General features: G+C 34.4%; 1 protein-coding gene and 1 long non-coding RNA gene across 2 annotated transcripts; both read right to left on the bottom strand.

Annotated features, from left to right (window-relative positions):
- Positions 1–4,059: 4,059 nt before the first annotated feature.
- LOC148782257 (uncharacterized) lies at positions 4,060–5,741 on the bottom strand. The gene is made up of 3 exons (XR_016054122.1): positions 5,605–5,741; positions 4,861–4,934; positions 4,060–4,788 (listed from the first exon to the last, which is right to left on the bottom strand). It is a non-coding gene; the product is annotated as an uncharacterized LOC148782257 (long non-coding RNA).
- Positions 5,742–5,790: 49 nt separating this feature from the next.
- Positions 5,791–18,720, bottom strand: TSD2 (S-adenosyl-L-methionine-dependent methyltransferases superfamily protein). The gene is made up of 9 exons (XM_006853132.4): positions 18,581–18,720; positions 17,422–18,244; positions 17,001–17,133; positions 14,625–14,865; positions 13,339–13,564; positions 12,361–12,536; positions 11,685–11,988; positions 9,830–9,968; positions 5,791–6,380 (listed from the first exon to the last, which is right to left on the bottom strand). Exons 2-9 carry the CDS (start codon positions 18,237–18,239, stop codon positions 6,231–6,233), a joined length of 2,187 nt encoding a protein of 728 aa, XP_006853194.3. The 5' UTR covers positions 18,240–18,244; positions 18,581–18,720; the 3' UTR covers positions 5,791–6,230.
- Between the last annotated feature and the right edge of the window lie 8,552 nt (positions 18,721–27,272).

Below are 27,272 nucleotides of genomic sequence, written 5' to 3'. Positions count from 1 at the left end.
GGTTGAAATATCACGGATTTGAAGTTCCAGGGCTGAAAAAAGTATCAGGGCTCCTAGATCAAGAGTTTCCCTAAAGATTTAAAGGTAGATAATTGTTTTCTAAGGTTTGGTTTTTTGGTTTTCCTAGGAACTTCTAATATATTTTGGATTTTTTCAAAATCTTTTTAGGATGTTCTATGCTTTTTCCTAATTTCTATGACTTTCTAAAGAATTCTTTGCTATTTTATAATTTTCAGGTTTTTTTTTTTAAGGATTTTTTAACGTTTTCCTTATATTTTGTGGTTAATCCGAAGGGATATTTATGGGCCTGGCCTAGGGGTAAGGTTGATATTTATGGAATTAATCTTACCGCTAATCAAACTGGGAGAAGGGTATTTTAGTCAATTTTTTTGGGTTTATCATGTCTAAAATCGACTTCATCAAGTTTATCCAGGGCTTATAAAAGGTTTGGTACCGCCTTTGGGGTCATTTTTTGGGTTTATCTCTAGGTAGGTCTTGATATACTCGTGCATTTGTGCAGGCACACTAGTTTTTAACATTTTATTTTTTTATATCTGGATGACATATATGTCTGAGAAACTTAGGTACACATTGATATTTATTAGTAAGAAACAAATATTGTCTTGTGAAAGAACCCTCCAAAAGAGTTTGTAAAACCATTTTATTTTCTCTCCTATTTCACACCACAATTTCCAACAAATACAATCATAATTCTCCATTTTCTTTCCTTTCTAGTATGAAGCATTGGGAAGTTCTTGAAGGTCTAGATGATGTAGACACTAAAATCTCCCTTATTAAAATTTTACACGGACAAAGTCGATAATTGAATATCGTTGTATTTGTGACTTCGTATTTTACTAAGTTTTTTTTTTACGTGATTTTTAATAGAATTTGCTAAAATATTAATTGGAGTTCGATATTTCAAAGTATTGTGGTTTTCTTTTTTTATATTAAAATCTAATGATGGATTTCTTTTTTTGTTTCATTTCTTGGTTGGAGAATCGTGCACGTGCATTACCTTTCTCAAAAACACGAAAGGTATATTTACTGATAAATCCAATTTTATTTTCATATTAAAAAAATTATTATATATTTCATGTTTTACAATCAAAACACTTTTTATTAAGAACAGAACATAGTTCATTTTGGGTATCCCAAATGAAAAGGCACGCCCGATTCGACATATACAGACATGGGGTCTCTTCGCTTCGAATATATCCACTGTACTTAAAGACATCGAACCTTAGTATTGAATATATATATATATATATATATATATATATATATATATATATATATATATATATATATATATATATATATATATATATATATATATATATATATATATATATATATATATATATATATATATATATATATATATATATATAGTGGATTCAGTATTCCCACTAGCTGATCGCTACAGTAAACGTCAATGGTCCAGATTGAATCTAGGCCAATCTGACGGTCACGATATCTTTTTGTGTTTGAATTTTAATTTTTTTTCTATAAATCCAAATCACTTAATATTTTACGTGTGTATTCTTTTCATCAAGACGCACCTAATAAAAATATAAAAACAATAATCCGTAAAACAAAATTGACCAAAATACCCCTAAAATTTTACAGGGGTATTTTGATTAAATTTTTCATGCAAAATATTTTTTATATATTTTTTAAAAATTCACCTATTTTTTATATACACACACTCCAAATTTCAATTCATTCCAATTTGTAGAAACAAAATTAAAATTCAAACACTATCTGACATTCAGGATCGTCAGATCGGCCTAAATTCAATCTGGGCCATTGGCGTTTACTGTAGCAGTACGCCATTGAGCTAACATGATATTTCTATATATATATATATATATATATATATATATATATATATATATATTATTTTATTTTATTTTTTTATTTTTTTATTTTTATTTTTTTGTCAATTCTTTTTCTTTTTCTTCCCTGCTTAGATCACTTACAAGTAGTCCATTTACAGTAAAGCAACTTCAAATAAAATAAAAATAATAATACAACTAGAATCTCAAGAACTTGAATCCATTCAAAACATTTCTTTCAGTAATAAAGAAAATACACAACTTATGCTTGGGAATAAAAAACACAATAAAAAATATCCAAAAAATAAAAAAGAATATCGGAGATTATCTCAACTAAGCTTCTTACACTACACACCAAGTCACTATCTTATAATGGCACGGAATCAATGATCAACTTTCAATTTCAACTAGAAAAGCAAGTTTAGGTTAAGCCAAACCAATGGAACATGAACCCCCTTTTCAATCACAAAACTCAAATATAAGTGAACCTCATTGATAACATAGTCAAGAGAAATATAATCTCTTTTACTACATTCTAAATCTTAGCCCCAACACAAGATGAGAGATAGGAGAGATGAGAGAACTCCAAGCGATCAAGAGAGTAAGGCATGTCCCTTAGTTTGCACTAGGGAGAGAGAGTGAAACTTTTCAACAAAGAGAGAGCTTTTTATGTGTGAGTGCCCCTACTTTGGTCAAGAGAGAGAGACTCTCAAGAGATGGTATGTACTCCTTTTTTTACAAACTATAGAGAGAGAGACAACTCTTGCTAGGGGCATGCCCCTTCCTTTTTCTATGGGAGAGAGAGGAGGAAGATTTTTTAGATGTGAGAGATATGATGTAAAAAATATTGGGTAAGGTCCATTCATTTTTTATTGTGCTTTAAGGGGTTTTAAGGTTTATTATAGTTTTCCATGGCTTGCCTCTTCGTGTGAAATTAAATATGCATAATTGACCTTGGGTGACTTACGGGGTGAGAGATATGAAATGTCCATTCCATAAGTAGGCCGTCAATATCATATGGAATGTCCTAGAACCATTATCCCACACTTCCTAAACCATTTTTCACATCAATTAATTCAAATAAAAAATTAATATATGATAATATTATCCTTTATTGTTTTATATATAAGCATTTTCTTACATACCAAAGTTTATTCAAAATTTCCTCAAAGCTTAAGTTTTCTAAAACATCACTTTCTTTTTCCTTAAGCTTTAGAGCTTGAGCGCCACAAAATTGGAAAGCCCTCAAGGTGGGGCATGCCATCCTAGATGGCACATAATGGGCCCCACCCAAATTGTCATGGTGGGCCCATTTATATTGTCGTGCCTCCCATACAATATAAAAATATCAAATAAATATTATGATGTTTTGAAATGCATAAAATCATATTTGAATATTTAAATCAATATAAAATCAATATCTATGTTTTTATATATCCAAATTTGATAAATAAAAATATCCAGCTATTTAGACAAAATTCAAATAACAATTCTAAAAAACATATATTATTAAATAAACATAATTAAATACTTTGAAGGGAAAATGATCCATATGGTTTAGGAATAAATGTGCATTGGGGCGTTCCACCTTCAACTGTGGATCACGGAACACCCATGCTTTCTCAAACCAACCCAGCGTTGCCCATGACCCACAGTCCATGCAAGGGATAATTAGTGGGTCGTCAAAGTATAGTTAATGGGCAAGAGGTCGTAGTCCCAGTATATGAATTTCAAGTTCTTCCCTAGAGACAAACTATGGTTACCGAGACCTTTTGCAATCCATTACTCGATAGTGCATAGGGATTATCTTTCGCACATTCACACATTTCATCCTGAAAGATAGTTTGCTTTTCCGAAAACAGCTATCAATGTGCATGGTACATATTTACCCTAATATGGTACATAGCCCATTGTCAAATGTGGTAAGAGAAATGACATAAAGGTTGTCCACAGTCAAAGCGTTTCCTTACGTCATAACCCAAATGAAAGCTTTAACTTTAAGTAAGATCCTCCATTTCCAAATATCTCTAAGGTCAGGTTGGGTCCATCTAATATGATCATGGAAAAGTATAGAATAAGTAGATCTTACTGAAAAATTCCCATTCTTTTGAAGTACCCAAACTGCTTCATTGTTAGCCTCCAAAAAAAGACGAATATTTACCAAACGCTACAACAATTCAGTTAATTGGTTAAAAACCGCATTGGGGATACGCTTATAGTGACAATTAATATTTCATATAACATCACGACTATTTATGAATCCAATATCACTCACCTTAGCCATCTCATTTGAACATCTGTGAAACAAATCTGGAAATTCGAACTTAAGAGTCTCCTCTGTTCCCATTTCTGATGCCAAAACAACATATTGTCGTCTATTTCACATTCCACCTAATTTGACGGAGCATGAAAGTTCTCATGGAATTTATTGACTTCCACACATGAGACTGCCTCATTCCACCAGAGTTTCCTCTTGCAATAAACTTGTTTAAAAGATCTACCCCATATTTAACAATGAGAACCTGCTTCCACAATTTATCCCCTTGATCCAAAAATCACCACCATTTAGAAATTAGAGCTTGGTTCATAAGTTTGATTCTACAAATTCTTAAACCACCTTCCCCTTTTGGTGTGCAAACCCTTTCCCAACTTACTAGGGGATACTTCTTCTGGTCCCCATTCAAGCCCCACAAAAAGTTCTTCATCATTTGCTTAATTTTTTTATTAACCCAAGAAAGCATAACCAAAAGGGCCATTTGGTACATGGACAAGTTGGAAAGCGAGGATCTAATTAATATCAGTCTTCCACCCAAAAAATTGTGTTCATTCTCTATCACCCAATTGGGTTAGTGACACTTGATGTTCCACCCAAGTGTCTGTTCATTCTCTTTTCTTTTGAGGCGATGGGCTCAATTTTGGCCTTTGTTGGAGAGCACACAAAGCATACCTGCAAACCATAGTTGGAGGATAAAAGCAACAGGCTATGTGAAATGTGAAATTTAAAGTGAGAACGACTAACCTTGAACAGTGAATTGGGTTTTCCTTTTCCTTTCTATTTCTGTTTCCATCACTATATTCAAATATTTCATCATCCTGCATCAGCAAGCTCGTATTTACGAATGCCACAAAATAAAGTATTGAAATATGAGATCCCAGGAGACCCATGGGATGTCTTCACTTGGTTTCAGATTTCAACATGATTGCATGGCCCTTTTTTTAAGGTAGATTATCAGCATTTGATGAAGGAATGTCTTTCAAGATAATTATGGATCTGATGAAGAGCAATAAACCAACATCTTAAAACCTAGTTCTCTGCCAATGTTTGTTAGAAAATATTTTGTGGTTTAACAAAAGCGAAAAAATAAAAAACAATATTTTGTGGTTTAGAAAAGAGTGAACCCCTTCTAAGGTGCCCACTAATTTTGAAAAATCAGAATAGTCCTCTATTTCATATGGGGCATTTTCCGGGTAAAGTATGATTAGAACAACAAACATGACTAAAAAGGTTTATAAAAGATGAAAATAAAACTTGCCATAAATCAATAAATCATTCATGAATCATGATGAACACAAATCACAAATGAGTAAAGACCTTTGTGATAAAAAAGATCTTTGTGATCTTTTTGGCAAGCTTAGGGGTCTCTATCTCTCTTCTTTGGTTATTTATTTGGCTCCATCGCCTTTCATGAATCTTATGCAGCTAATGGTAGATTGATTAAAGTGCATGCGAATGTTAATGAATATCATATTTCTGTCTACTTACCAGATAAACAAAACCCTTTCTATACATCATATCCATAGATTTCTGTCAAGTTTTCATGCACTGTAACACTTGGGCAGCTTGTCTATGGGGAGTAGGTTCGAAAGCTAAATGGGCAATCCAGATCTGCATTCATGACACTATCCATTTAAGGATCACTTCAAATAAAGCAAAATATAAACAAGAACAGAAAAAAACCAAATGCTTCATATCAATTTGGTACACACTATTTGTGACATTGTATTGTGTTTTTCATCTGCCAACCACATGTACAAAAACTCTCATCTCCCCAACATTGCCATCTATTGCCGGCCTGTTGGTTCACTAGAATTTTTATTCAAATACTTTTTCTTTTAAGAATATCAATCATTCCCGTTATGACCACTATCTCCATCTTCTTTTCTTGCATGTTACAAGCTCCTATGAAACCTTAGGTTTCATAGGAATATTGAATCGCCTCTTACCAATCCGCGCTTCTCTTCCTTTCTTTGTCACGTCTTGAGTACCTCTTACATCAACATCCTTTCCCTTAAGGATAGCTTTATCACAAGCAGAGAGAGAAATTGGAAAATTACGTATGTATATTCTGAGGTTGCAAAAATCACATGTAAAGTGGAGCTTTTCACAAATCATGGCTTCTTGATAAATGGCTTCTGGCATATGAGGAGCCGCTCCTCGTTGTTCTCCAATTCCACCACCCTAGCATCCCATCTCATTTGTGCTGCCAAAGTCCGGCCCGCTTCAATGCTCAACGTTGTGTCTCGTAGGATCACCCAACCCTGCAACCACATTCTCTCTCTTAAGGGTTTTTTTTTTTTTTTGTGACAGATCCTTTCGACATTTATTCAAGGACTCTCCATAATACACATGAAAATTCCAATTAAATAGTAGATAACTTTCAGCAAAGGGAGAATATGATGATCAATAATGGATGAAAGTAAATGATAAGCATGAAAATTTCAATATAAAAAACTCATAACACCGTAAGTATTTTCTATATGTTTATGCAATTCTAATCTAGCCCAACTAGGATTCTGCACAAGCATATATGTCGAATACCATTAGACAATCTTTTTTCTTGTTATCATGTGATAAAACTGTCTTTAAAGAACAAATAAAGATCCCGAATTTGTGGAGAAATGATCAATCAATTTAAGTTATCCACAAGTATACACTAACAGTTTCGTGACAAAAATAGTAAGCACAACCATAAAAAGCTTCAAACTACTAACAACATATGATTATTTACAATTAATACTCATCATCACTGATGTTTCATGTCAAAAATTTAATAAATTTATGAACTCTTTCACATGCATATGCAAGAAGGTAACATACAATGGTATCAATGCCTACATTATATGAAAAACAAATCAATCACAAATATTATTAACCTTATGTCCTACAGGTATTATACCACAAGCATTATTCCTCTCCTTGCGTGATGCTAATGCCTTAGCCTGATACCAGAGAATGAATTGCACTTTAGCCATGAAACCAGAGAATGAATTGCGCAGGAGTCAACAATGGCAGGTATAAATTGCTCATCAGTGGGTATAAGTGATAGAATGAACAAATGAGAGATCAAAAGTTATATTTCTCCATCCGTTACCAGAGAAGGTTCTGCCTTAAAATTTGAGAATCTGATAAAGCCTTACACTTGATCAATAATTACATCTCAGCCATCAAAATTTTGTACATACTGTTGAAAGACCCATTCGTCTAAAGGCAAGCAGAACATCAGAACCAATATAGAGAGAATTGCAATACAAGATATGCTAACATATACTATCATCAAACCAAGCGCGAGATTTCTCCCTATTCTTAGATTGCCTGCTTTACAGACAAATCACACAAACAGTAAAGATACCTGCAAATTTCACCCCATTTAGAAGCCATCTCATATCATAATCATCATTTAGCCTTTTCCCAATTAATTGGGATCGGCTACATGAATCCTGGTTCTCCATTCTGCTTTATTAAAAACCATATCCTTAACTAGACCATAAGTCCCCATACCTTTTCGGACTACCAACCACGTCCTTTTGAGCCTACCCCTTTCCCTTTTCAGTCCATCCACTTAAACTAACTTGCACCCTCCTAACAGGTGCTATACTTGGTCGGTGCCACACATGGCCAGCCCACCTAAGTCTATACTCTCTTCTTACCTATTGGTGCCACGCCTAAATTCTCTCGAATAGATTCATTTCGAATTCTATTCCTTTTTGTCTTGCCACTCATCCATCTCAACATCCTCATCTCCGCTACACTCATTATATGGGTATATTGTTTTTTATCCGCCCAACATTCCGCCCCATAGAGAAAAACTGGTCTCACCGTTGTCCTATAGAACTTGTCCTTCAGCTTCATTGGTATGCAGCGATCACATAAAATTTTAGTTGCACATCTCCACTTTACCCACCCAACTCTAATTCTATGGGTGACAACTTCCTCGATCTCTCCATTTTCCTAGATTATAAACCCAAGATATCGAAAGTGCAGTCTTTTTTTTACTTCATGGCTGTCAATCTTAACAACTTCCTTGTCTCCACTCCTATTATCACTAAACTTGCACTCCATATACTCTGCCTTAGTTTGACTAATTTTAAAACTTTTGGATTCTGGAGCATTCCTCCAAAGTTCTAACTTTGTGTTGACGTTGTTTCGGGTTTCATCAATCAAAACTATATCTGCGAACAACATGCAGCACAGTACCTCATCCTGTAGGTGCCTAGTTAAGTCGTCCATAACTAAGACAAAGAGGTATGGGCACAATGTTAACCCTTGATGTAAATCTATTGTCACTGAAACTCACTCGTCTCTCCATTAGTTGTTCGTACACTAGTTAGCTCTCCATCATACATATCTCTCACCGAGTCGATGTAGTGTCTAGAGACGTCTTTTTTTTCCAACACCCACCAAATCAAATATCGAGGTACTCTATCATAAGCTTTCTCTAGATCAATAAAGACCATATGGAGGTCCTTTTCTTTCGCCCTAAACTTCTCAATCAGTCGCCTAAATAGGAAAATAGCCTCAGTTGTTGACCTTCCTGGCATGAAACCAAATTGCTTTTCAAATATACTCGTTTTATGCCATAGTCGTCGCTTAATGACTCTCTCCCAGAGCTTTATAGTATGGCTCATAAGCTTGATCCCTAGATAGTTTGCACAATTTCGTATGTCTCATTCGTTCTTGAAAATAGGTACCACAATACTTTTCTTCCATTCGAGAAGCCATCTCATATAAAACCACATAATGTTCCATAATGAAGATATACAAGACCAAAAGGCAAAACATTCTGTCGACAGAACCAAAATGGTTGCATAAGCCCAATCCTCAATAAATGAGTAATTAAGATCCTAGAGGTGTCATGCTATGAGATCCAGGAAAACGTTGCACTTCATAAGTTACATCCTTCATTCCATGTTATGACCAACTTACAACTTCAATCTCTGATACCATATTTCCAAAATGTTTCTATGTCAGTGCAGATTCTCTCAAATCCTCACAAGTTCCCCATGGAGAATCCATCTCCAAAAAGCCAGACTCAAGGCATTAATTCCCATTGGTCTAAAAATGACGTTTGACTCTTCCAACTACATCAGATCTATAAAATGTGCATTTGATATTTTCCTTATCATCAATCAACAAAAAGGAAACTATGGTTTTATATGCATTCAAGTTGTTCATGCCAGAGACTTCCAATATTATTTCTTGGAACAGATCCCAATCGTCATTTGCAATCTGAGATTACAAGCTATTTGCATGTGGCTTCCATGTTCACCTTCGAATAACAATTTCTTGAAGTTGCTAATGGAACATATAAATGCTCAAGAATCAAAAGCTAAGATGTGACCTTGAACAATGCAATCGTAGGATCTTTCCCATTGTTTTATGTAGAGAACAATCTTAAATAAATCCAAAAACATGGGTGCCAAATTTGACAATAAAAAGCAAAACTATTGAAATAGGAAAATCTGGTTATCTCAACCCAAACCAGTATACCTAGTTAGTAAAGTATTCTGCTACCACATTTGGTAGTATCTTCTAAAAATTACATTCAAGGCCTGCTCCGAGAAGCTGTAAAAGCTCTAAAAAATTGCAAGTTGCTCAGCTAAAAATGAACATTAATAGCAAAACAGAAATCATGTACTTGAATTATGGGAAGTACAATATTTTGATGAAGTATGGCATGAGTTAAAAGACATGATAAAATAATCATCACCTCAGGCCGGAGAATTCGGTCCATCTCTAAGAACAAATTAAGTATTGGGCACCAAGGACGGCTAGCAGTCTGAAAAGAAACAATGCCTTGAGCATGAATCAAATCATAAGTCCGAGGATATGTTGGAAACGCTTCACACCTGACAAGTAGCAATGATAAAGCCTTAAAACCAGACAAAATCCAAAAGCAGCCTTGAAAATGACAGGCAAATATGTAACACAAAAATGGCAGATATTATTCTTTTGTTTTTTCAGTAGTTACTACAGAAATAACAATAAGGCTGAACATACATTATATAAAAAAAGAACCATTTCATTATTATGCCAGTTTGACAATGATAGAGCATGAATTACAATGATAGTAAGAATGAAGTGCAGAGTCTTTAGTCAATATTTATAAGTTCAAATGCCAAAAGAGATCATAACAAATACATACTTCGTTCACTTCACTAAGCAATAACGAAAGGGTTGCACCCTTATTGATTGAATACAAAAGCTCCTTTAAAATGGCCACATCCTTAAGTGTATATTTGATGATATTAAGAGCCGTATACCAGAGAATGAAAGACAGAAGTACGAGAAGACATCATACAGAGAAGAAACGACATAACAAATGCTATGCAGCTACTTATTTTTCCCTCTATCACAAGAAAACAAGGTGTGTCCTCCAGTAATGCAAGAGAGAGTTTGACACACAAGATTCAAGCATATGTCTCTAAGCTCCTCATCAATAATAAAGAGACCCTTCATAAAATTTCAAAATTGTTTACTGTTAAGAATGAGGGAGAATGATAACGGATATCAAAGGCCAAGAAAACAGAGGAGGGCAACAAATTCAAGGTCAAAATGTGGATGTGTTCAACAAGGAAAAAAGAAAGGAAGAAATACAATGTGCCATTAAAAGAAATGCAAATCAGACTTCAAGCGTTTTGTTTTTAATAGAAATGGATCATTGGCTTCACATAGTCTGTTGTGACCTCCGAGGTAATTAAGCAAAAGGTCAAGCTTTGCATGGAAAGTTAGAAATACAAAAAATTCTGGTTGGTTAGTAGATGCTGAATTGCCAAACCATATAACATCTTGTGCATCTGCTATTTCAAACCAGTAAAATTAATACAGGACAGCAATGGCCACTTAAGAAAGGGAACGGGTGCCCCAACCGGTCAGTTAAGGGATCCCAAATGGGGTTGCGCATCAAACCAGTCCAAACCAGACAGTTCAAACCTGTTAACCGGTAGAACCAGTGCAAAGCGCCAGCTCAAACTGGTTTTGACAAAATTTTGTAATGTTTTTATATTTTTCCAACTTGTCTTATAACATTGATTTAATAATTTTCTGAATTTTTTCAGACTTTTTTAGATCTTCAGATTTATTTCCTATTTTCTCTTTCTTTTCAATTTATTTGTATTTTTCTGAATTTTCAAATTACCAAAAAGAAAAAAAGACCAATCTAACAGGTGAACTGGTCTGGTTCGACGGTACGATTAAACCATTTCCCCTACCAGTTATGCCTCTAGTCCAGCCCTAATAACATTGTTTCAAACACCAAACATATAAATTGCATACAAAAATTAATTATTCATGGTATGAACATCATCATTAAGCAGATTTCTCCAAGATCTCAAACTTCCAAGGACAAGATAAACCTAAAGGAAAACTAAATCACCGACAAGGAAATCATTTTTTAAGAAAGTCATCATGACTTATCCTTGTGGAGAAAAGAGCAAATAGATTTTCATGAATAACAATATTAGAAATACGTTTTCCATATTATGAAAGTATCAAGAGGCAGAAAATTAACCAACAAGAGAGCAATATTAGTAAATTATGAACACAGACAAAGAAAAATGGCATACCAGTCATGAAGAACACCAACCAGTCCTCTATCAAGGATAAGCGGAAGGTAATTCGGACCACCTTTAGGCACAACATTCATAACCCACACTGATTTACGAGCATCTAACAAAGCAGCATTAAACCCACCAAACAGGGCATTCATATCCAGCACATTCCTGACCATGTTAAATGGTGGGGAAGGATCCTCATCCCCAGGTCTTTTTGGATGGTCTGAAAAGATAATAGGAGAAAGTAAAGACCAGTAGTTACGGACCATTGACTGCCAGTTATAGCCATCTTCATCAAAGTCTTCCTTGTGTACACCTGGTAGATACAAGAGATCAGTACATATCGATCTTAATGACAGAAGCCAAAGTAGCAATATAATCAAGAATCAAGATCTAACATATCATATTTGAAGAAGGGGAAGTAAAAAATATCCCATGGACTAAGTCCTTCATCAGCATTCACTAACAAAATGAGCAACGATAAAGAGACTGAGACCCACAATTGGGTAGCACGTCCGACTATCTCTACAGGACCATCCATATTTCAACGGATGTTGATGTCCCAATGGCTATGGCTCACTCTTAGACAATGCATTATACACACTTTCCCTTTGTATTAACCTTCATCGCATACAAGCCATTGATATCTCCAGAATTTTCCCTCAAAACAAGAATTGTCACAATGTACCATGTAAAGAAGCTTCTGATGCATTCAACATAAGCCGAGAAGGCCAACTAGTCCTTTCTTCAATGGGGATCCATCGACGACTATGAGTTCCGGCAATGCAGGTTTGCAAAGGTCGATAATATGGTGATTCGATGTCCTGCCCCTTGAAGCAAAGAGAAGGACCAGCTCCAAATTCCCTGGGAATTTGAATGAAAGAAGTCAGTACTTATAAAATCATTGATGTTTAGTGTACAGGAAAAAGCTCACGTAGGCCCACTAGCCTGCAGCTACATATGAGCCCAACGGCCCAGATTGAATCTCGGCCGATCCAATGTTCATGATTGCATTTCATATTTGAATTTTAATTTTTTTTCTATAAACCCAAATCCCTTGAAATTTTGAGCGTGTGTTCTTTAAAAATAGGAGAATCTAATAAAAATATCAAAAAAATAATTTGTAAAAAATATATTGATCAAAATACCCCCAAAACTTTTCCGGGATATTTTGGTCAATTTATATTTTACGAATTATTTTTTTTGTATTTTTATTAGATACGCCTTGATGAGAAGAATAGACGTTTAAAATATCAAGTGATTTGGACATGTAGAAAAAAATTAAAATTAAAATATGAAATGAGGTTGTGACCGTCAGATCGGCCCAAATTAAATCTGGGCCGTTGAGCTCATATGTAGTTGTAGGCTAGTGGGCCTACGCCAGCTTTTTCCTAGTGTGCATGTCTAAACCAAGTAAGGGAAGGGATGGTATCAAATGGACTGAGGGAAAGTTTCCACTGGTGAATCCCACTCTCTCTCCATCATCATCCATTGAGAGGGAATGGCATCCACCATTGGGTTCCACTCTCTCCATCACTGTCTGTCATTTCAATGGACATTGATGACCAGATATACAAAGGCTTATTCATAGTCCATTGGATTGTAGAGGGTGTACCTGTTATATGTAGTGTCAACCATAATAAAAATTAAAGCTGGGTTGCCTTACCGAGAAGCATAACAGTTTCTTCTACTTGTCTTCTTCCAGACCACAGTTTCATCTTGCTGTGATAACATTTCCCAGCAAAGATTTAAAGCAAAATCACGTACAAATTCCCATTTCTTTTGGTTTGATTTATTGCGACTAGATCCCTGCAAGTTTGTTAGTGGTGAAGTCCAGACAAAATAACCCCCAGGCCTTAAAACTCTATCGGCCTCAATCAGGAAAGCACCATCTGCATCAGCAACATTAAGTGTGAACTTTCCGTTATAACAATTCAATGTGTACTTGTAACATATGAATATGCCACACATATAAATAAGAAATAGTATTATGAAATAAATCGGTGCTCTAGAATGAAGCCTAGATTTGTTATTCACGCAAAATCACCGGGCTTTTGACGAAAAATACAACACTCAATCCTAAATTGCAATTACAAGCATGGGTTTCCCTTGTCACATGAGTAATATTGAAGCAATATGTTCCCAAGTCCAGGGTATGGTTTTTCTCTTCATGTCCAAGAAACTTGTCAGCAATTGAATTACACGTAATCATTGTAAATGAAAAAGAAAAGCTATTTAAAAAGCTGGCTCAATAGGGGGAGCCACCGTCTTCCCAGAGTCTCCAATGTGCACCGTAAATAGATTTCTCCTTTTCAGTTTGATTAAAAACAAAAAGGACAATGAGCAATCATCCGTGGTAACTTGAGCCAATCCTATACAAAAAGTAAATCTGTCACCTTCTCAGAAGCACCAGAATGAAATAAAACAAACCTAATCATTAGTACACCTACCAGCCTCTGGGAGAAAAATTCATGCTGGGACTCTGCCGGAAACTCCACAAACAATATGCCACATCTTACCCCAAAACAGAAATTGTATCATTAAAATTTTTTTAGATGAGAACAGGTGTAAGTAGGGAGCACGAAATACAAGCTAGGAACTGGAGAAGTTGATTCTTTTCTTTATGGTTGTAATCTTATAGATAATTCTCAGCATATTCTCTAACTAAAGCACAAACGGTGCTTTCATTGACTGACTAATGTTAGGCAGATAACTCATTCACATGCACAACAAATCCATTAAATTGTCACGGTTCTGCCCTACTTTGAAAAAATACTGTAATTTCAAATACATGGAGAGAAATTTTCTTAAGAACTTGCACATTGTTGAAGCAGCACAAGCACATACTCACACACACGCAAGCATATAGAGCAAGAGAGAGAGAGAGAGAGAGAGAGAGAGAGAGAAAGAGAGAGAGGGGGGGGGAAAGGCCAAGAATAGCAAGAGGAGTACCTTTCTGTTCCCATTCTATTCCACACCGAGCACAATGTAACATATCAAATGAAAGGGAAGAATACGGCAGCTGTTTAGAGTTAAAAGAGGCAATCATTGCAGGAAGGCCTCTTTCAAGAGCTAATTGAACTTGACTACCATAAACCTCATAAATTGCAATACACATGGTCAGTAACTGTTTGGAGAAGAGATGTGCTCCGAAGCTACCATACCCACAACCTATATCTAAAACAGTTCGAACCTGCAAAAGAAACATTTTTCATTGCAAAAGATCAGGACTCACATTTTTAAATAGAAATTGTGTAAATTACTTGTAATGTGCACATTAAAAATAAATTACTCATACGTAATTCAATAATTTCAGAAATATTTTTCTTCAGAAAAATTACAAAAATCTTTGATCAGGTTTGAAAATTGTATGAGACGAAGGGTCTTCAGCTTCAGAAATTTTCAAATAAATTCCTTAAAGCAAAGATGTTGCTTCAGCACATTTGAGACTTTTGAGAATAATAGCTGTTGCTTGTTGCTTTCGAGCCAGCGAAATGAGTCAGGTAACATCAAAGCATCAACATCTTTGAGGACATGAAGAAAGATGGGGATGGGACTACCAAGAAACTCAAACAACTGTGACATTCAAATATGATTCATAAAGATACAAATTTTAATTTTAGGATAGAAGAAACTCTATGGACATAAGAGGAAGAGAACCCTCTTTCCATGGTTACATATATGACACACAGTGCATGAGCTTTAGGCCTTTTAGTAATTTTAATGGAACACATAGAGTCAATTGAATGTGTTAAAAAACAAAGATTTGGTATGGTACGAAAGACTTGCCAAATTTATGGCTGGCTGAAGGAGTCAACTGTTTGATACAAGTCAACCGACCAAGGCATGTCCCGATTATTTTTCATTATTGCAGAATTGCTAGTCTGCTGGTTTGTCAATGGCCTTCTAGAGCCCTCTTAGGGAATCCAATTCTCAAATACTAAATCAGCAACTGTATAAAACCTCAAAGTTGAGATAAGGCTCGGATAGAGCAAAACGACGAAACAGGAGTCATGTAGCCAACCCCAAATAGATGGGATAAGGCTCGGATAGAGCAGAACGACGGAACAGGAGTCGTGTAGCCAAACCCAAATAGATGGGATAAGGCTCAGACGATTATGATAAACCTCAAAGTTCTCGCAAAAGTGATGAAAAGCTCTGCACTGTCCTTTACCAGTGGCGTTGGTTTCTAGAATGAATATCTTATGATGAAGGCTTTCAAGGAAAGCTACCTGCTTCGTTCTTTGGTAATGAATGCCTAGGGTGGCCAAGGAGATAGTTTCTTCATTGTCGGAAAAGGACTGTTGCCTTTTCTTTATTTTGATAAAATAATCAAGCAAAGGCTAGAAATACATCGGACACTGGAGATAGAACCAATACCAGCTTTTGGTAATCATATGGACACTGGAATACTCACTATCACTATAGTTGACACTTGGATGATACACATTTAACATCCAAAATTTCTAATAGCAGTCAAAACAGAGCAAACAATGTCCTTATGCATTTGTGGATTGTTTTAGTCAAGGTAAGGTTATAAGGTTTTATGTTAAGCCTAAGTAAGAAACAAGTATAAACTAAGAGAATGACACCTTAAATCCGAATTCAGTCCTCCTCTTATTTCTTTTATGTAAACCGTATGTATATATATAAATATAAGGAAAATATCATGTCAGGCCATGGGGTGATGGAATAGTGTAAAAGCCAAACGGTCCAGATTGAATGTGGGCTGATCAGACAGTCACGACTTCATTTCGTATTTAATTTTAATTTTTTTTTAAAGAATAGGCGAATCTAATAAAAATATCACAAAAATAATTCAAAAAAATTAAATGGACCAATTTAATTTTGGTCAATTTACTTTTTTTACGAATTTTTTTTTAATATTTTTATTAGGTACACCTTGATGGATGTCTCAAACTTTATGTGATTTGGATTTATAAAAAAAAGATTAAAATTCAAATATGAAATACAAACATGACCATTGGATCAGCCTAGATTCAATCTAGGCCATTGGCATTTACTGTAGCTATGAGTTAGCAGGTCACAACTACTTTTAGTCATTGAATGTGAGATCCAATAGATGAAAGTGTGTCACAACATTTGATAAATTTTATTTTGGACTTGATGCTCAAACATTGACACATCCTCAACGACCTCAATGTGAGTGTGAAAAATGCAAAGATGCAAAGATCTAAAAGGCAGTGTGAAAAATGAATCAATGTAAGTGGCTAATGCATCTCAGCCATGTTCACATAGCCAGAACAAGTACCTACTCAAACAGAAAAATAATTTCCAAGATTGAAACAAGAGGGAATAGGAACTTACGCCAGCATGAATGAAATTAGATTCATTCCGCAGCCCTATCATTTCTGCTATTTGATGAGAATAATCTTCAACCCCATCCACCATGAGGGAGTCTGAACGAAAAGAAATCTGATTATCTTCCAATAACATCATCCTGTGAAAGAGCAAACCATTGAGATTCTAAACCGGAAAATTTAAATTTAGCGCCACAAAGGCTCCATCTTTGGAATCAATAAAAATGACGTGTCAGCTCTTTAGAGAAGAGGAAAAGAGAGATATCCCATAGCTCCAAAAAGGCTCTTTGAAATCAATAAAGTTGCTTAGAGAAATTGAGAGAAGAATTGTCATAGCCGAAAAAAAATCTAGCTTTACTTTCTCTCAACCATATCAAGGAAATTAGACAATTTCGAAATTTAGTGAAATCAAGCGTAGTCAGATGCACCTTTTGGTCAAACTCCCCGATGAAACAACTTGTTCAGGAGTAATCTTCACATTCATACTCCATATAACATCTCTTCCCGTGGGCCACCTCAAAGGGATCCTATAATCCTTGGGTGGAAGAACCAAGCACTTTTCTCTTGATTTATGAACACACTGCCGATCGTACTCATCTTCATTTGAGTGACCCAAAGCCAAATTCTCCGATACATTGAAGCAAGGCACAAAGTTCTCCAAATCATGAGAGCAAAAATCCAGTTCCTTCAGCTTATTAGAGACACCACTGGAGAGCACCCCAATATCCACAAGGTCCACTATGACCTGTTCCTGAAGCCTCCTATAACCCCTGTAAACGGTTCCACTTCTCGAAGATGAAATTGAAATGGTCCACCATAAGAAACCAGACACAGAAATCAAAACAATCAAAGCTAAAGCCCATTGGAGAAGGCGCATAGCCACCATTCCCTGCCGAATTCTTCGAGCACTAGGCGAATCCAAATCAATTCTACTGTGGATCTGGGAAGATAGGTCTTTTGGATCAGATCCAAAACCATTTTCAGCAAGAGATTTGCTCGAAAGCCTTGGACCTTGTTTCAAAAAGATGTGATCAGAAGAGGCATCAAAACCAATTAACTTGGTCCAGAAACTCACTACATAAGGTAGAGGGCGTGGTTTATCGAAATCTTCCTTTTCAATCTTATCTTTCATCTGAGAATCCCATGAATCCTCTTTCTTCGGAGAACCCCATGAATCCCCGACTCTACTAGTCTCAGCAACTCGGCCTCCTCCTGAAAATCCTCGATGAAGAGGCCTTGCCATCATCTAACCTGAAAACACCAAAACCAGTCAAAACCCATATAGCCCCACTATCCAACAAGCAGAGAACAATAGAAAACAACAGGGAAAAAAAATTAATGGGTTGTTAAACAGTTGCAGGCTAGAACTCTTTTCCATGGTTATAACCCAGATCCAAGAAAACACCAATTCAGAAAGAATGAGATATTTGGCGAATTCAATACGAAATGGCATATTCAACGAAAGGAAAAGCCCTAAGAAATGGTATCTCAGACAAAGGAAAAACACTAGCTGGAAAAAAAAAACCAAAGAGCACTGAAATGCGAGTGCAGAGGGTGTAAATACTCTCAAAGAGTAGCATAACTCACCTGGTTATTACGCTTCAAGTATCGATAATACCCTCTTTCCTCTCACTGTACACTGGCCAAGTACGAACCTTGAATTCACCAAACGAGCAGACTGGGTCCTGGAATTAACTTACTCTGATACAACAACTGCTCTCATCCCAGAATGCTTCATGGTCCCTTGTTTAATAACAAATGCCCCAAAGATAAAAAAGAAAGTAAAACCCATCTCATATCTACCTCCCATAATACATTTTCTCACTGAAACCTCAAGTAAATAGAAAATGGGTAATTTCTGCAAGGCTTCTACTGGTTATAGCAGCAATGGCTTGGAGGCCACATGCCGTCGAGTTTTCAGCAGATTTCGGCTGAAATTTCGGCTCTTAAACAGGTGGGGTATAATGTTTCGGTGATCGCATCACAACCCACTTGGAAATTTTGTTTCATGATTGATATAACCAGTCAATCCATCTAATCAAAGCCCACCGCTTGAGTTCATTGTTTGTTTGATATGTTTTCGAGACGCCATTTGTATGGGCGAAGTTTATCCCCTATTAAATCTGTCTTTCTCTCTCATAAATCCGGGTCCAGCGGCTAAATAGTAATCTTTCTCTCTAGTTTCTGCTCAAGTAGATGAACTCCACCGCCAATCACTGTGAAAATCCAAAAAACCGTAACGATTTCCTCTCTCCACTCTTTTGCTTTGTCTTTTGAGGGCGAAAAAGTTCAGGGACAAGTGATCTGAAATATAAAACAATGGCTAAACAGTGGGAAAAAATAATATAAAAATCTTTTTATGTTTTTAATTGGTATACATGGTAAAAATAACCAATTATAAAAAGGAATTGAAGGCAGGAAAATATTGCCCTAAGTTGTAATGAAAATGACCGAAACCAACAACACTATCTTCTGAACAAAAGGTGACCCCATAGATTTGTAAATCATGATGACCTTTTTCCATAAAAAATTGACCAACACTAAGGGAAAATGAATTAAAAAAATTTTTTGGATAAATAAAATGAGTTGACTTAATTAATTTAAAATTATAAAATTATATAAAGAGACGATTTACTTTTAGTACAAAGTGGTCACATTAATAATATCGTAAATACCGGCAAAATTTAGCTTACTATTAACATTACATTTTAAAATTCTAAGGCAATTAAACAAGCTTATCGACCTATGATTTTACTTTCTCAAATTTTGGTCAAAAGTCTGGGATTTTCATGATATGAAATGTGCATTGAATCCATAATTATCTGATTTCGAACAAATTTGAGGGAGAAGAGAATCTGATAAACATTTATTTTACCAGCAAGAGATGAGAGAGAGAATTAAATGAATGAAGAACATTCACATGCACTACAGAGTTAGAGAGTAAAATTAAAATGAGTTAGATTTTATCATCTTTTTCACGGGCTGCTTTGGGAACAAAAATGCTGATACCAGCTAAGAACAAAAAATCACATCTTTCAAACGTGCTGAGGAATGAATGCTTTCTAATTTCGAACGAATTTGTTAGTGCAAAAGGGAAAGAAAAAAAAGAAGATTGCCTGCTTGGGGTACTCAATTTTCGGAAATGCCACTGTACTTTAATTCAAAACCAAAAATAAAGTCAATCATTTTATTTGCTGTTCAAAGAAAGGGCCTCTACTTGCAACAACAAGCTCATAAAAATTTTGCATTTTAGGAAACATCAAATAACGTGAATGAAGCAAACCTTATTTTGTACTTCTCTACTTTCTTATGACAGTATGTCGTAGCCGATCCCAATCTGATCATATTCCCCGGCTCGGATAAATGCGGTAGTGGATCCCAATCTGAACATAAAAGAGGAAGATTGTGTTAGATAGGGCAGCCACCAGACATATTTAGGGATCCATTATAGAAAAATTAACTTTCAAAACTTTCACCAAATAAACCTTGATTGGGTACTTAATAAGTTTGTTGGTATTTAATAAGTTTAGTTTAGTGTTTACTGTAGCTCATAATGTGTCATGGAAAAACAGTTACCTGTCCCTTCTAATAATTTGATATATTTTTATGGTCATTATTTTAGGGTGCGGTTTGTATAGAGCCTAGGCTCTAAACAATCAAATTAGAGCCTACCTTTAAATAGTATCGAGAAATGTAGTTTCAATACTGAAAATATTTGTGATAGCCTTAAAATATATTTTCATATTTATTTATAAAATTTAAAGCTTTAAAAATAATATAGATCGATAGATTATGAAAACTTGAAAATCTTGAAAATCGATGGTCCAAAATTACGTTACAAAATACACTATTTCCAAAACTTGAAATCCATTTTTTTCTTATGTCCATACATCTTGATGTCGAGATGATCAATTTGGCGATATTTGAGCATCAAAACAACCTCTTCTAGTGAAATTTTTGAAGTAGCCTCAAATTTAATTGTTTAAAACCTCGGCTCTATATAAATTTTTTCCTTATTTTAAGGGAAATTCATTAGGATAGTCATAAGAGATGGATATTTAACATTCTATCGAATAGTCACTATCCCAAGTCAGGATCACATAATAGCAACATTTAACATTCTTTTTTAAAATGTTAAAAAAGACAGGAAAAAAAGTATATGAGTGATAAAATAGCAAAATTGTAGGGACGCTAATCAAGGGCTTCTTAATCTCGTCCATACCGTCGCTGCAGCCGACACAGGACCGTCTGCATTTAATCTCCATTTCCAAGTGACGAACAAGATCATCTTTTACCTTTGAAAAAGTGTTTTAAAAAACGTCGAGTCCGGTTCAACTCGGGAATCGGCATAGTTCGTGCCGATTCTGGTATTTTACACGGAATCACCTAATTCCAGAGGGAACCGGGCGATTCTGTATAATGAATCGCCTATTTACTGTACCGAATCGGTAAGTCTCGTGGAGAACATGGGCTACACAGTGTTCTTCATGGGTTTCTTCAAAATTTGTCTTTTTTTTATTATTTTTTTATTTTTTTACCATATGATCGACTATTCAGGCTTTATGCAACTTTTTCAGCCTTTTCATGCATTAAATGGTGGAAAAAATTCAATTTTTTGGATCATGAAAGTTGCGGGTTTTAGGGTTTCTACTTTTCGTTTTGTTTCATGCCAAATAGGGCATGAATCTGTAAAAAGTTTGAGGCATATTGATCGTAAATGCGTTCATTAGAAATTTCTGTTACAAATTTGTGATTATCTTTGAAAAAAACAGATTAATTTGGAAATTGAAGCCACGGGTTTACGAAACCAGGTAAGAACTCTGCGTTTTTTTTTTTTCCGCCATTTGATCAATTTCAGCCCATATTTTGAAAATAATTAGTTAAATTTGTAGGGTTTTAAATCTTTATGGTGTCTTTTATCATTTACCATATTCAATTTTATTTAATTTATTCAATTACAACCTGAGTTTTTAGAAGAACACAGTGATGTCTGTAAAAAAAAAATTATGCTGCCTTTCGATCTATTGTTCACGATATATTACAAATAATGTGTTAGATTTCTAGGGTTTTGAATCGTTATAGTCTTGTTTATAATAAGATGTATTCAATTTGAGCTTCATTTTTTAGATTCAATGACTGTCGTCTGTGAAGAACTACGTTCTTTTTTTTTTTTGCTCAATTTAATCGATTTGATTTGATTTATTGATGATAATGTATTCATATTTAGGGTTTTGATTCCTTATAGTGTTGTTTATCAAAACATGTACTCAATTGGATGTAATTTATTCGTTTGGAGGTGGATTTTTTACTTGAAATGGCTGATGTAAGATGGCTCTGTGAAGAATAGATTTTTTTTTTTTTTTTTTTGTAATCCATGATCGAATTTTTTGAAAAATTGTGATGTTTTTTAAAAGATGTGAAAATCGTGACAAGGTTTTGATTATCATGAGTTATTAAACCATATTTTTAATTTTTATTGTTTGAGTTTGCTGTATTTTTTTTTTTTTTATCCATTATCGATTTTTTTTAAAAATGATCATTTTCCTAAAAGATGTGAAAACAGTAACCAGGTTTTGATTATCATGAGGTATTAAACCATATTTTTAATTTTTATTGTTAAAGTTTTTCTTGAAAAATTTGTATGTTGATAGATTATTTATGCAAAAAAATGCATGTTATTATATTTTTAATGCAAAATTATATTTTTTTAATTTGTTGTTAATGCATTTTTGAGTTGGAATGACTGATGTTAGGTGGCTCTGTGAAGAATTTTTTTTATTTTTTAATACATGATCAAGTTTTTTTGAAAAATCGTGATTTTCCGAAAGATGTGAAAATAGTGACCAAGTTTTGATTATCATGAGGTATTAAACCACATTTTTAATTTTTATTGTTAAATTTTTTGTTGAAAATAGTGTATGCTGATAGATTATTTATGCAAAAAAATGCATGTCATTATATTGTTAATGCAAAACTGTATTTTTTTAATTTGTTGTTAATGCATTTTTGAGTTGGCATGACTAATGTTAGGTGGCTCTGTGAAGAATTGTTTTTATTTGTTTTTGTTTTTTTAGTACATGATCGATTTTTTTTAAAAAATCGTGATTTTTTGAAAAGATGTGAAAATAGTGACTAGGTTTTAATTATCATGAGGTATTAAACCAAATTTTAATTTTTATTGTTAAAGTTTTTGTTGAAAAAATTGCATGTTGATAGAACTTATTCCATGATAATTCTATGTTTATCCCTTTGTGTGATGTAAATTAAATGGTAAATAGTAGTTCATGCATGGAAAGAACATATCATTATTCGCAAATTCATGCAAAAAATGAAAATTCTTAATGAAGTACCCTCATTTCTTCTTGAATTCCTAAAAAACAATTATAATAAATTTTAATAATTTTTTTGGATTTTTTTGAAGCTTTAATCTGACCGATTCAGTCAATTCTCGATCCACATCACCGATTCGTCGATCCGAATCTATTTTTAAAGTGTCCAATCCGGGTCACCGATCTACTTTTTAAACCATTGCTTTGAAATAACAAAAGTACCCTTATTTAATTACCCAAAAAAATAGAACAGTGCCCTCATCCATTTATTATTGATTATGGCAAGCAGCCAACTGAATGTCGTCCCCTTTCAATGAAGCATGGGCCAATAATCAATTAGACTTAAAGTCTAAATATGTGGAAAAATAAAAACATAAATTTGAGCAATTTGTTTTTTGATGCAATTTCTACAAGACCTAGGCATAACAGAAACGAAATAAAGTTTTACTTGAAATCCTTGTTCGAAAGCACTTTAATTTTTTGAGGTGAGGCTTTACGTCTTTTAACAAAGCCACTACCCTGTCAAAACATTCTTGCTTTGTAATTTCAAGAACCCTGGATTTTCTTTTTGGGTGAATAAAAAAACCCTCTAGTGGAAGTTTAACATCTATTATTTGCTTGAATTTTAGGAAATTAATGAAATTTTTTGGAAAGCAGGATATATTGACTAAGAAGTAAACACAATGGAGGAAATGTTTAAAATTCGGAGTTCTTTCACGAATGTAAACAATCGGCAAACAAATAAACCAAGTTATACGTCAGAGTCCATTTTGGGAATACAATGCATCACATAGCAAAGGGAATGATCCAATTGACGACTTTGGGCCCCATAGACTAAATGTTTCCCTTACTTTATGCCATGGTATGGATAATTCCTGCCTACAAATTGAATGTTGCATGTTCATTTTTCTATGAGGTTTCTATAAGGCCTAGGCTTTATGAAAATAAAATAAAACGTGACCTTAAATCCTCGTCCAAATAGCATTTTTGGCAACGAAAATCTCCACGATGTTTTAAAATCAATTTTCAATGCCGACAAGGAAATTCGAAAACTCAAAAATGATATAGATTTTACAGATCTATGAACACTTATTTTTAAGACGAAATAGACGGTCTAGATAATATGTTATAATACCATATTTATGGAGCTTAAAATCATTTTTTTCTTCACAACCATAATGTTCAAGCCAAGATAATCAATGTAAAGGTTTTCTAATGCTTGAATTGCAGTTTCGAGGAGTTCTAAAATGAAGCTTTACTTATTTTGATCCCTATCAAACCATTTTCCTTCATTTTTTTTTTCTTTAAAAGTGCGGAATTATACCCGATTTACGCCAGTACGATTCAAATAGATTTCCAATAACTAACCACAAACCAAGAGATTTGAGTGATTTTGAAGATTTCCATCTAGAACTGTTCACCTCCAGATCGATGAGATCCGCAATTTTTTAATTATTTTCTTTGTGTATTACGCTAAATTAGGGTTTCAAACAATTTGCCAACATTACTTGACCATCGGTTCTTGAAATCGAACGATTGGGGACATTTGTTTAAACCATCTCGCATTGTGCACTTCTTCTCCTTTATTGTATTTGTACTTTTTGATTGGTCTCTAGGAAAAGGCTAGGCCTATCTTTAGAACATGAAGTTTAGATGAAAATTCCCAAATGTGTGCTTGGCATTGGAAAGGCTTGCGGTTGTTTCATATAATGGATAGAGAAAAAAAATGTTATTCCCTTCAGCATATAAAAAAAAAGAAAGTACATAATGATATTATTTATCATTGGTACAAAATTGTCACAATTAATCGCGATCATTAAATGTGAAATTGAGTAAGTACATTTATTTCATTGACCAAACTCAAAGTTTAAAAGAAATTTTTTTGAACTTTATGATACACCCAAGCTATTAGATTTTACGATATAAAAAATTGTGACCTCCCTGTATCAAAAATAAATAGTCTCATCATATACAGTCCCATAAAAAATTATCTATAAAAGAGAAATTCCCATCTCTTATATTTTTGTTATTTAAAATTTTCCTTTTTCTGTTCACACTCCCCAAATTCAAGTTTTATTGGCTTTTTATTTTTTACCAAATTACCCATCTTAAAAGTCCAAAGTTTAACTTTGTTCCCTAAAAATGTTAATAAAAAAACAATCTCCTAAGTCTATTTTGAGTTAATCTTTTTATATGAACAAAGTTAAACTTCAAACTTTAAAGATCCGAAAAAAGAGCAATTTAGTCAAAAATAAAAATCCAAAAAATAATATAAGGGGATATGGGACTAACCAAATAAAATCATAAAATAATTACATAATGCTTGGTGAAGAAAAAGGCTAGGCCTTATCTAAACATCAGGGGTATGCGGAGAAGATGGGAGTATTTTAGATAAAAAAGACACGACCAAGGGTATATTGAATGTTTTAAAATAATAATAGAAGAGGACAAATAGACGTTTTTACGTCGCATGACAAAAAAAAACAGACGTTGCTCCCCGTGATTGCGTCTTCTGCATTGTACGTACCTAGTGGTGGAATGAAGCCTCGGTGGGCCTCACTGACTGCACTCCATGACTAGAATACCCCTCATCTATCTCTTATTTCCTCCTACCGTCCTTAACTTTTTTTACTTTATTTTTGACGCTGCTGGGACCTGTCCGTTTCATTCCTGCCGTATTTTATAGAAAAATTGTTTGGCAGGGTTGTAACCCTATTTAAATAAGCAAACCTTCACCTCATAACTCATCAAAAATTACAATTTAACCATTAAAAAATCATTCTATGGCTTGAAATTTATTGTTGTGAAGAAAAATTAAGATTTTAAATTTTAAAAATAATGTATATTTTAATAAATTTTATAGGTCATCTATTTCACCCTAAATATAATTGTTCGTAGATATATAAGATATGTATCATTTTTTTTAATTTCAAATTTTATTGGTTTTAGCAATTGATTTTAGAGTGATCATAGAGATTTGTGATGTCGAAAGTGCTTTAAGTTGAGGATTTGAGGTGAGACTTTATTTTATTCTCATAAATCCAAGGCCTTATACAAACTCCATCCTATTCTATATTTATTTGGAACTCATGGATGTGAAAGTTTTCAAGTTAGGTTTTAAAAATTTACAAACCGAACCGGAACTAGCTGGATCTGGATTGGGTTGACTTATAAATTTCAAAATTTCAGGAAAATTCCAGCTACTTTCGCCGTGGCAGTTTAAAAACATTAAAAAATCTCGGAAATTTTTGAGTTACTTTGGTGGCATTTTTAAAACCCTGACTGGGTTTAAAGTCTCGGTTGTGGTCCCTACTCAAACAAAATTTCGGCAAAGATGCAGTGAGTTTCGGATCGGTGTGCCGTTTTATGTGACGTGTATTGACATGGTGGGCCCGCGCCTTTGAGCTTTGAAAGGTGCGTGTGAACGAGAAAGATAAAGGGAGAGAATCACGCGTTGGGTTCCCGCGGGAGATGAGCTGTCAAGGCACCCCAACCACCCTTATTCCATTCATATTTTTTAAAATTAATAAATATTTTAAGATTCAAAAAAAAGAAATTAATAAATATTTTCATGTAATCTCTGATCCTCTAATTATAAAATATAATGCTACAAGAGTCAAGTCTTAGTCCAAAGTCTACTTCATTTAAAATTTTAAATATTTGTATATTCCCTTGGTTTGACGAGTGCTCTGTATATATATATATAGTAGGGCATGTACACTATACTCCCTAGTTCTGGGGTTATGTAATCTTTCTTGTTGAATGTTTGGGGACTTCTATAGTTGGCGTGGTTGAATATGTTAACGAAATTATTCCCCCAGCTTTCCTTTCATTTCTTGGATCTAGAGTGGTAATGGATCCGGATTCGGACCCGGATTTGGACCCAAACCCGGACCCAAACTGAGACTTGGGGATATACCTGATATGGGTTTGGGTATGGGTCCAACATT

This window comes from Amborella trichopoda, chromosome 4, assembly GCF_054954075.1.
Source record: "Amborella trichopoda isolate Santa Cruz 75 chromosome 4, AtrichopodaSantaCruz75HAP2 v2.0, whole genome shotgun sequence".
NCBI classification, from domain to species: domain Eukaryota; kingdom Viridiplantae; phylum Streptophyta; class Magnoliopsida; order Amborellales; family Amborellaceae; genus Amborella; species Amborella trichopoda.
The sequence above is the reverse complement of the archived record's forward strand: the minus strand, read 5'-3'. Positions and strand labels throughout refer to the sequence as shown.